Consider the following 12,131-nt stretch of genomic DNA (forward strand, 5'->3'; position numbering starts at 1 on the left):
ACTTTTACGTGAGGGGGTTGTAGAAATCAAATTATTGCCTTTTATTTTGCTAAACACAAAGAGAAAGAGAGGAAGGCAGGCTGGGATACCTACTATAATCTCCTCAATTTATAGATGTCCCCTGCTGTCCGGGTGATAACCTGACTGCTGCATATGCCTCAGAGAGGAGCACGAGGGGTTCATCCTGCTGGTTTGTCCAGGTGGGGTCAAAGGCACAGGGAGACAGGCCTGCAAAGAGCCCATTCCAGTTGCTGTGCCTCAGAGGAGACACTGGTTAGATCTAGTCAGAGCAACTATGCTTATTTTTCAAACTGAGAATCCATGCAAATCATTCTTTTTTGATTTTGGAAGGGGAACAACATGGAAATGTTCTGTGAAAATGATCCTGTTTATAACACTGGATTTTCCCAGAGCTAACGGTATATAATTAATTGATTCGATCACCAAGAACATATTGAGAAGAGGGCTCACTCATTTCATTTCACAAGCACCAGTAAATTTCCCTTAGGTGCGGGCTCTGCACTTGGTGCTTGGGAAACAGAGACAAACATGCTCCTTGCTCCCCAGAAACGCAGCAGCCTAGCAGCGGAGGCAGATCTAGAAGCAAGTATGCAAATACCGTGTGGAATTGTGCTGCACTCTAGGCATGAACAAACATACATAGTAGGGATTCCAGAGAAAGGGTGATACGCTGCAGGGGGCCCTCAGGAAGTCTTTGCTGAAGGGGTGATGGATAAACCTGGTGTGGAACAATCAGTCGGATCCTACCAGGGAAGAAGAGCAGAAACAGGCATGTAGGTGGGAGGTCTTAATTAAGATCTGGGACTCAGGGAGCAGTAGGAGAATAAACCAGCGCATGAAGGATGTTGTGAGCCATGACTTGGGGTGTGGAGTCTGTCTGTCAACAGGGCATCCATGGTGTTTTCAGGCTGGACTATTACAGCATCATACGTTGTTGTAGGAAGTTAGGCATACGTTGCAGAGAAGGGGTTCACAAGTATAGACATGGGGAGGCTAGTAGAAGGGGAGTCCTGAGAAGCAAGGCCAGGGGCAGTAAGAAGGAGTGAAGGATGGGTGAGGGAACTCAGAGGAGATGCCCTTAAGGACGGATTACCTGTGGGCCTGGGAGGAAGGGAGGGGTGCAAGGAGGTTGGAGGCTCTGGCTTTGGTGAACAAGTGGGACGTAGTGCCATTAACTGAGATAGCTCGGGATCCTTTCACTACTTTTATTTAAAAATTTTTAAAAAATATTTATTTATTCATGAGAGACCCAGAGAGAGGCAGAGACACAGGTAGACAGAGACACAGGTAGACGGAGAGAAGCAGATTCCCTGTGGGGAGCCCGATGTGGGACTCGATCCCAGGACACTGGGATCACCACCTGAGCCAAAGGCAGACACTTAACTGCTGAGACACTCAGGCATCCCTTGCTACTTTTAAAATCTGTTTTCCAGCCCCGGCAGCATGTTGGAGTCCTTAGAATTATTAGAGGTTAAAAACATATCCATATTTAGGCTCCATCCCGACCAGACTCTGTGGGGGTGAGGCCCACGCATTGGTGCTTCTAAAAGGCTCTCCTACACCTGGGGGTTGAGAACTATCAGCCTAGTAGCTCTGCTGTGAAACTTGTTATGATTCTGTAGGCACCGATCATTCCTCCCTTCCCCGTGTATTCAGGTCTCCTGGAGCTGTTATTGCCTCCCATCCATATTTACTAGCAGCTGAGCTCACTAGGAACAATTACAAAAGTGGATATTTCCAGAGAGGCTGGCCTTCAGGAATTCTCTTGGAAGATGGTCATAGCACCAGGCCTGCACAGAACCGTGTTTTACGAGCATTCCAGCCAATTATACGGTGAAAATTCACGGAACAAATTCTTTGGGATCAAAGAGGCTTTGTTCAGATCAGATTGGTGGCCCAAAAGCGGCCAAGACAAAAGGCAGAGGGCTGGGTCAGGTGAAGTCTAGAGGGCAGGGAGAGGCTGGGCTTGGACACCTGGGATCCCCTGGCCTGTCCTTGGCTTCACCATTGTGGGTGGGGAGCATAATGCAAAGTGAGTGGGTGCCTGGCAATTTGCCTCTGGTGGAGAAGCATAGAAAGAGTAAGGTCAGGGCAGAGAGCAAATCTGTATTCTCAGGTAATGTTTCTTAAACTTGTGTGTGCACTTGAATCACCTTTTAAAATGTAGACTGATTCAGTAGGTGAGGCCCCCCAACAGCTTCCCACGCAGCTCACATGATGCCAGTGCTGCTGGCTCATGGACCACACATGGAGGACCAGTTTCTTGGGATGCATCTTTATTTTTCTATACAATTGTTAAATCGCTTAGGTATTAAGAGAACAGATTTTTTTTTTAAGTCTTTAAAACATTACCCTTTATCAGGGAGCCTGGGTGGCCCAGTTAGTTAGGTGTCCAACTTTTGGTTTCGGCTCAGGTCATGATCTAAGGGTTGTGAGATCAGCCTGCTTCAGGCTCTGTGCTCAGCAGGGAATGTGCTGGAGATTCTCTCTCTGTCTCTCTCCCTCTGCGTCTCCCCCTGCTTGCATACACACTATCTCTCTCAAATAAATAAAATCTTAAAAAAAAAAAAAGGTAAAACAAACATTACCCTTTTCAAGCAAGTTTCTGAAGAACCAGTATCATTAGAATATTTTAAAATTGAAACTTAAAGAGACTATATGAAGCTAGTCTACTGTGCCCATCATTAAAAAAAAACAAAAACAAAAACAAAAACAGGATCCCTGGGTGGCTCAGCGGTTTGGCGCCTGCCTTCAGCCCGGGGCATGATCCTGGAGACCCGGGATGGAGTCTCACGTCGGGCTCCCTGCATGGGGCCTGCTTCTCCCTCTGCCTGTGTCTCTGCCTCTCTCTCTCTCTCTCATGAATAATAGGTAAAATCTTTAAAAAAAAAAAAAAAAGAAAAGAAAAAAAAGACCTTTCCTCCTCTGTTTTTTTTTTTTTTTTAATTTTTTTAAACTCATGATCTGAGATCAAGACCTGAGGTGAGATTGAGTCAGATGCTCAACTGACTAAGCAACCCAGGCACTCCTTTCCTGTGGATTTTTGAGATCGGTATTGACTTTTCTTTTTCACTACCATGTGATTTCAAAGGAGGTAGGAAGGGATACTGGCCCATTCCATGTCTCATTTGCCAGCATGCCAAAACTTAATATTCCTTTAACAAAGTGGGGAAGTCTTTCATTTAACAGCAAAGGTTGGCCTTGGGCAGGTATCTCAGATAGCTTATTTGCACTAAAGTGTGAATGACCACAGAGAAACAGGAAACTTTCCTGACCACAGGCTTTGAGGGGTAGGGTAGAGGAGAGTGGAGAAGGACAGATGAGAACACTGGTTAGCCACAGGAGGTGCAGACACAGCCTAGAATTCGAAAGGGGGGTGGGAGTAGTGGAGTGGTGGAGGGCCAATTAATAAATGTATCTATCTCCACCTTCCCATGTTACCAATTTTTAGATAAAGCTTGCATTTTCCATTGCTGTCATCAGCACATTGGTGGCTCTCTTTCCACTTGTGTCATCTCCTAACATTTATTCCCTCCAGCTCTCAACAATTCACTTTGAGGTGTGAAATATGTTGGTTCAAGAAGGACCAAATATCAACTCCACTGAAGTAGAGTTTGTGACTCCTCTTTCCAGTCCTAAACAGTTGGGAAAGGGTAGCCCTTACCAAAGCCCAAGAGTGCCCCCTGCTGGAAACTACTGAGATAAGTAACGTGTTGACAAATGTCCCTGGAGCCTTAAATGTGCCTGACCGTACCTCTTTGCACAGAGATCAAAGTCTAAAGGGGAGAGTATGTGATTAAACATTGTAGAGTATTTAGAGTTTTTAAAAGCCAGGAAAAATATGTAGGAAAACTTGAAGTGAAAAATGCTGTCCTTTATCTTTTACCACTTTTCTGTTTTGTTTTGTTTTTTTTTTTAGAAAAGCGGATAGAAAAAGGTTTGTTTCTAACATTTTTGGAATACTACTATGTCTTCAACTTGAGTCTTGTTTCCAAAAGAATTTTTTCCTTTAAAATGTGAATATCAAATTACACTGTCTCCGATATCATTTTCAGCTCCAAAAGTGCAGAATTCATCTCTTAATTATCAAAATTACAGTCATTAAATCATAATAGTGAATTGATCATCAAGTAGCACTTTGCAAAGTAGTCCTATACAGCCAGCACTTCTGTGCCACTCTCGTATGCCACGGCTCTAGAGCTCTCTGTGTACCGACTGGTTTGTGGGTCCTCACAACGATCCTAGAAGGTTCATGTTAGCATCACCCACATCATTCTCATATTCAGATGAGGAAACTGAGACTCAGAGAGATCAAGGAACTTGTTTACGATCACACAGCTATTAAGCAGCAGAGTTGGGTTTGGGCTCTGGGCAATCTGGGTCTTGTGTTTGTGTTCTCAGCCACCGTGTCATGGATTTAAGAGTGCCTGAATTAAGTTTAAATAAATTTACTGCCTCTTTGCTGCAGACAGAAAACTAGAAAGGGTAATGGATTGTGGAATCCCCTCTAGGGGTGTGTGTGTGAATAAAGTTATCACTTGCCTGCAGTGATTTGGGTAGCTTTAGAGCACCTCAGAGGCCACTGTTGTCCTGCCCTATGTGTAAGTGGTGGAGATGGCTAATGAGCTTCTGTTGGTTAATTGATTGATGACTTTTCAAGCCCTTTTACAGCCTTAGAATTCTATTAGTCTGTCTACAAGGAACAGGTTGTAAGGAGTGAAAGGCAATTTATCTTTTAAGAATTAAGTGAAATCCTTTAAACTCTTGTTTTTGTGTGCCTAAAGCTATATGCTGATGGAAATGTTCTTTCTCAAGGTATGTCAGTGGTAAAGTAATTTAATCTGGCTTTTCGAGTAACTGTCATCTCATACTTTTATTTAAATAAAGATAGCTGAGTTGGATATGTAGATGCTGTGGACAACACAACAGGATCCTGGAACTTTGTAGTCTTACTATAGTGATTGCATTGGAAACATTTTTTACTCCATTGTAACACGTGCACGCACATACACGTTACAAGACCCCATTTAAAATCTTTGTGTATATCCAATATTCTTGGGTCTGGCACAGAGCCTGGCCTAGCATAGAGTAGATGCTCAATACATGGCAAATTGAATTAAGTGGAAACAAATATTAGATTAAAACATTGAAAGCAATATGCCCATCTCTACACTGTACATCTGTTCCAGGCAAAGCTTTTAGGGGATGAGCAAGAATTACAGCAGTAACAAATAATCTGTTCTACTGAAGAAAGAATTCTTGGCCTAGAGGAGTTTCTAAAATGTAATAAAATTTTTAATAAGTTTAACTTTAAAAAATTAGAATTTTTAATAATATGACCCAATTTGGGCTGAAGTTTACCTTTGCATTATCTATCAAGAAACAGAGTGGTAAGAAAATTAATGAGGTTACAATTATTGTGAGAGCTTATTCAGTCTACTTAAGGGAAAGGGTTTGTTAAAACACATCCAATTGTACATTATAGCCAAATAAGGATACTTCATACAAATATTAGTCATATTTAATTAAAGAAACAACATACTGTTCATTAAAAACACTTCAGGAGTTAATATATATATAGTAATGAACTTGTTTTAAAGCTGGTACTTAAACACAGATTTCCCCTACTTGGTACAAAATTGTGAATTTTGATGGTATGTTGTTTAAACAGAACTTAAACTGCCACAGTGCTAATGGAGTTGTCTATTAAAGAGAGGGATGAGTGCTGCTTATGTTTAAGAGGAGTGTTCAATGGCCGTTGAAATACTTTGACCATTTGATTTTTTTTCTTCAAGGTCCTGATCATCCCCACTGCCTGTCTTACAAACTAGAACTTGGATCAGACCAAGAAATTCCCTCTGATTGGTATCCATTTGCAACTGTTCAGTTCGGAATGCTGGACACCTGTGCCTCGAAGACAGAGGTCAGGTCTCTGGGGGTAGAGAGTGATGTCCAGCCACAGAAACACGTTCATCAGCGAGCTTGCTACAACATTCAGGTATGTCCCAAAGCCCCTTGGTTCAACTTGAGGCTTCTGGAGCTAAGACCTGATTTGGCTTTAGATATATGTTTTGCCCTCTTAAATGACCGTGTATGTGTGTATGTAAGGGTGTTTAATTGATCTAGAAAAGAGCCCAGTCATGGAAACTTGATGGTCACCAGTGAACCAAGTTTCTCTCACTCCTAGAAAACATCAGGAGCCTGAGCACACAGTGTCACTTGATTCTACTCTCAAAGAAACACAGGGCATTAAAAAACAAATTCACATTTCAGAAGCATCTTTAAAATAAAGTGTGTTAGAATAGCATTTCCCCAAGATGTGTTCCCTGGAAAAAATATAATGATCCAAGGAAAAAATAAGTTGAGGAATGCTGTACACTATGCTAATCTAAATAAAGGCTCTGAGAAATTCTGCAATAAAGAAACTTGTTAGACTTAACTCAATTTCCCCCAACTCATTTATTATACAATCTTGTTTCTAGGGGCACGTGCATGTAGCACACCTATCAGTACCTTCTGAAATAGTATTCTGTGGAGCAGTCTTTGGGAAATGCTGGGTTACTCTTATTTTAACAATTTTAAATGCTCACTATCAGGTCTTCTGTATTTTCATGCCAGATGAGTTAAAGAGTGACATACACTTGCACCTGTTTCCAAACTTGCTTTTCCTTCTCATCTTCAAAGTTAGCGAATATAGAGATAAGCTCTGCCACATATTTCCTACAGCATCGTGAAGTGGTGTGATTATATAAGACATCATTAACATCAACTGGTAGTCTTATAATATAGTAATATTATAGTAATTTAGTAATAGTATAAGTGAGGATTTTTTCTTTATTCTGGACCATCTGTTTATAAACCTATGTGTTTGGGTCCAGTGATTTTTTTTTTTTTGTCCTGATGATAAAATTAATGATGGGTGAGTGTTGTGGTATGCAGCAGCCCCTTTGGGACTAAAGGACTTAACTCTCTCAGTAGCTAGGAATTGCCCTGCTGAAGTAAGCTGCCTTGCCCCAGATCACACCCCCTTCCTGGTGGATGCAGGTGTATCAGGACCCTCTTGCCTCAGCGTGGATTGACTCTGCAGTCCTCCCAGCTCCAGTTCTCCCTGGAGATCAGCTGAAGCCTTTATGGTGACTGCACTGCCATCCAACTTCTTCCTTTCTGCCTTCCTCTGTTACCTTCTTTCCCCCACAGGCGTCGACCCAGACAGTACTCCCCAGTACGCTTTCTGCTCATTGGTCTCCATCTCAGAGACCACTTCTTGGAGAACTTGACCTGTCACACTTGGTATATAAGTATTATGTGTGACTGCAATGTGGGCCAAGCACAGTGGAGAATTCATTTATGCCTATTTTCTTATGCATGGGTTGTTTCAGGTTGCTGGTGTTTTTAGAGAAATAACCAAGTCTCTGCCACTTTAATAGCATTTACTAATTTCTCTACACTTGGTGACAGTCAGGTTCAAAAAGGTACGTTCCATCTCACAACTACTCATCGAGCAATTTTAAAGTGCCAGGTACCGCCCTAAATGCTGGAGACACAAAAGTGAACAAGAGATAGGTTCCCATCCTTGTGAAGCATACCTTCTAATGGGAGAAGAGAAAAATCATTCATAAACAAATAAATAGTGTCAAAGAGTGACAGAGTCTAAGAAGAGAGTAATAAACTAGGGGCACAGGACAGAGAATGATGGAGGGCTTCCTGGTCTCAGGTGGTCCAGGAAGGCCTCTGTGAGGAGGTAACATCTGAGATGAAATGAAAAGGACGAGGGGTGGGGAGATGGTTCCGTCCAGCTGGTTTACTAGCTTGTAACCTAGTTCATTTTAATTAGATGACTTGGGGTGGGTTGTAAATCTCAAGTGGGCCAAAAGCTATATAGTTGATACTTGGAGGCGTAACTGATCACATGTCTGGCCAGGACTCTGAGTGTCTTATCAATATGTGTATTCTATGTACATTTTATTAACCCTATGTCTGACTGGATGGAAAAGGAGTTTCAGTCCTCTTCCAGATTTGATGCTAGAGAGAAGGATTTAGGGGGCTCTGTTGCCCAAAAGGAGAGCAGGCTGCCTCACTCTCACTAGGAGCCAGCATGAAAGGGTGGAGGCGCTGTGTCTGTGTCCAAAAGGTGAGGTGGCTGTAGTCCTTGCGTCCTGTGTGAAGTAGGACTGAGCGACTGAGCGGTGATAGTGCCGTGTTGGTTAATGCTGCCATGTTTTGCTTTTGCATACAGGTCGAAATAGAAAAGAAGAGGATTAAAATCGATGGAGAAGACCCAGATAAAGCTGGTGACTGTATAACTCAGTAGGAGCATCAAGAGTAAATGACGACCCACTTTTCAAATATGTAATTCACAGCAACCACACAAAGATCTGCTTCTGTGTCGTGGAAATGACTTCTGAATAGAGGGCTTAGGACAGGTCCAGTGGTCATGTGTAGAGAAGTGAAGACCTGAAACCGAACAATCAATATTTTATGCTTTTGATATGGTTGTGCTCCAGAGGTTTCACATAAAATGTGTCTATCATTTGTATGATGTTTTTGCTTCCCATTAAGACTCAGTCGCTGTTGCTCAATGTGTTACCAGACAGCCAGCTTGGTTAAAGGGTTTTGGATTATTAATTACGCAGTGGCTGAATGTTTTGCACTCTGGATCACCTGGGTGCCATATTTATCATCTTCCAGTCCCCATCTCTTCGTGCTCTGTTAGCACCTCTTCGGGGGGTGAGGCAGTCAAAGGAGACATAAACCGAAATACTCAATGCTCATCTCTGGAATGTGGCTAGGTGTGGGATGATGCTGAAATTACAGGCTAAAAGGGAGATGTGGAAGTATCTGTGATTTTGAGTAATTTATCTTCCTGTCCTCTTACTACATTGGTGAGTAATCAATGACTGTATTTGGTACCTGTCTTTCCCCCATGGTGTTATCATTTTCAAAATGTATTTGTATTCTGGTGTGTGTTGCAAAGAAGCTATTTCTGTTGATATACATATTTTAGTACAAGTCACTAAGACAAATCGCCTTTTGGTTGGAGAGGTTCCTTTCAGAATGGAATGGTGTTGGACACTAGTTAAAATATTTATGTATATTAGAGATGAATTTTTAAAGTTCATGAATATCGTCTCCCAAAAGTTCAGACTCTAAGAATGTATTTTTGATAAAGTATTATTTGTAATTAACACAAGCCTCTCTTGAGTAGAAGTCTAAATCCTATTATGATTATTTTATGCTGGTTCTCCTATCATGCTATTTATGCTAATTCTGCTTACTTTAGGGTATTTTTTCTTTAAAAGATAAAGAAAACGAAAGACACTAGATTATTTTACCTGTATTTTTAAGAGGTGATGTTTCTATTCTTCAAAGTCAGGTAAATGCTTGGTTTCTAATAAAAAGTCAATGGCTTTAGTAGTTATAATTCTGTTTATAATTTTCTTTCAGTATTTACAGTGAAAGGTCAGACTTAAAATTTATGAATTCCATAGTCTACGTATTTTTTAGCCTGGAGAAACAAAGTCCTCCTGGGGTAATAATACACCTTCAATTTGTATTGAATCTTAAATATGATTAGGAGGCATATTTCTCAATTTACCAAATTTGTTTTGAGTCAAAGCTGATGATATAATAATGTTCTTCCAAACAACATTTATTTGTCAGCCCACAGACTTGATACCATGTTTTATTTAATATTGTATTACACTCATTTTAATCTGTTCAAAAACAGACTAAAACCAACATTTATGATGGTCTGTATCAATCAGCATATTTTATCGCTCTTCATTATTTTTACTTTAAAGACAAAGGATGCAAAAGGTAACAAAATGAATTGGTATTGTTCTTTTTAACTTCACTTGATGCATTGCTCATAATGTCACGTTTGAGATTCACTGTTGATGCTTAGGAGGGCAAGTGTGTGTGTGTGTGTGTGTGTGTGTGAGAGAGAGAGAGAGAGAGAGAGAGAGAGAGAGAGAGACTGAAAAAAAAAATTCCACTATCTTTCCCCATCATCTGGTGTGGTACATTCTGGAGTGACTTCAGTTATGCTGAGATCAAATATGGAGGCAGGCTAGACCTGATGCTGCTCCATGGTTCTAAGGAAGTCAGCTGGGTTAACTTGTGCCATTCCTTTTAAATCTGTTTTATGGCATCCTGCCCATTAAGAGCTCAGAGTCTGATTCAGGTGAACTTAATGAATATTTACACCTCCAAATAATTTCAGCAAAGGGTTCAATTAATCACCTCTCATGTTTCACAGGTTGTTCAGTTTTGGTGGGTACCTCACTGCTGGGGTCATTTGCCACCAGCCATCCAGCCTTCAGGAGCATCTCAAGATTCAGTGTTGAAAATATAGTAACAAAAGGCTGACTGAAGCCCAAACTGAGTTTCTGCAGCAATGCAAAGGTTGATAGCATTAACAGCGGGGTGCTACAGCATAATTGTTAATTTGCACATCTATTAGGATCCTTAAATATTCATTACTTAGCATTAAATTAACATTCTGTGAAGGGAGGAGAGGTTTTTTAATACAATTCTTCTGACCTCGGAAATGGCAGAAGGTCAAATGTGACCGTGGTGCTCTAAGTGAAAAATCAGGTAGGCTTCACTTAGACTTCCAAATTAAGAAGTGAAATTTCCTTTGCCAGAAAGCAAATGATAATCTTCGAAACAACCACAAAAACCTCTGCTTTTAAGGTTGGGAAGGGAGGAAGGATGTGAGTGAAGGAGGAACTACTCCTTTCTAACGATTTAAGTAATTTAGATCAACCCTTTATGGGTTTGACCGTTTCAGGGTCAGTTGCCTGGTGGACACAATGGTGGAGTTCAGAGGAGTTGACCAGTGTGAGACTAATTCTGCTCTCATTGTTCTGATCTCTAGTTGCCTTACTAGTCAAAGCATTGTATTAACTGTGTACACGAATTCATGGTTTGATGGTTACCTGATAAATTGTACAGGTCTGAATTTAAGTACATTTCCTTATTCTATGGGAATAAAAATAGTTGACCCGTTAGAAATGTATAAAAATGCTTTCCAGCACATAAATAAAGATTGGAATTTTTTTACCTGATTTATATATTAGACAGTTTTACGGTTTTGGTTTCCTTCATTCAGAAACTGTAGTTGTGATACAGCCCTTTTTCTTATAAATTTAGTTAGGAGGCCTTCCTTAATAATAACTAAGTATTGTATCTTACTCAAAATATGATTTTTATGTCATATCAATAAAAATAGAAAACAGATTGAGCTTTAATAGTCATGTAACAAAGTATTTTGTAGATTGCATATTGATTTTTTTAAAATTAAAGATGTATTTCAAAAGGTTCTTACTGTGCAATGGACGTATCTTTTTTTGCAAGGTCTGGGACTATTTTTTTTCTTTTGAAGGTAAGATATTGATTTCAAGGATCTTAAACAATTGACTCTGTCAGGCCAATGTATACTGCTTCATTGGGAAGGAGTCCAGTAAACATGGCATCTTGGCACATCTTGGAAAAATCTACAATTTGTGATGTTAAAGGTAGTCATTACTCTCATAAAGAAATGATATAAGTATGTGCCCAAGGTTTTAGTTAACTCATTAGCTAAGGAGGGAACTGGTAAGATGTTACAGCTGGTTTCAAGGACGATTGAAAGAACAGAGACATTTATAGGCAATAAAGATTCTGAAAACAATTTACAAATAGACACAATTTACAAATACCCCCACACAATTTGTTTGCATTTGTTTGGACAAAGATCGTGCGCATTTATATCAGTTTTCTAGAGTTTACAGAGTTGGGAAATAAAGAAAACGAAAGGTGTTGGTAACCTGAATGAATGAGCTAATAGGGCACCTGCTGTTGAAAGTCTTGCCCAATTTTTCCTGACAACCATGCACACTTTGTCCACAGGAGAATTCTAAGGAATTTTCAAACTTTGACAAATAGTATTATAGAAATGATGTTCACTTAATGCAACTTTTTCAGTCTAGGAAATGATTTTTATGCAATCGTATAGAATATATTTCAGATAAGTGTGTATTGGGGAGAGGCCATAAAAGATAGGAAGATGTATCAGCTAAAACCAACTTAACAACCTCTCTACCTGTCCTTTTTGTAAGAAAGCTGCT

General features: G+C 40.3%; 1 protein-coding gene across 3 annotated transcripts in view; it reads left to right on the forward strand.

The window, feature by feature from the left end:
- STON1 (stonin 1) overlaps positions 1-11,345 on the forward strand; it is a 48,563-nt gene extending 37,218 nt beyond the window's left edge. For all 3 annotated transcript variants that reach the window (XM_025466317.3, XM_025466308.3, XM_035721708.2), the window contains 2 exons: positions 5,817-6,019; positions 8,258-11,345. In XM_025466317.3, the coding sequence (XP_025322102.1) occupies positions 5,817-6,019; positions 8,258-8,332 (278 nt within the window). In that variant the 3' untranslated portion in view covers positions 8,333-11,345. The remainder of the gene's footprint in view (positions 1-5,816; positions 6,020-8,257) is intronic.
- The last annotated feature ends 786 nt before the right edge of the window (positions 11,346-12,131 follow it).

Source organism: Canis lupus, chromosome 10 (assembly GCF_003254725.2).
Source record: "Canis lupus dingo isolate Sandy chromosome 10, ASM325472v2, whole genome shotgun sequence".
Classification (NCBI taxonomy): Eukaryota; Metazoa; Chordata; class Mammalia; order Carnivora; family Canidae; genus Canis; species Canis lupus.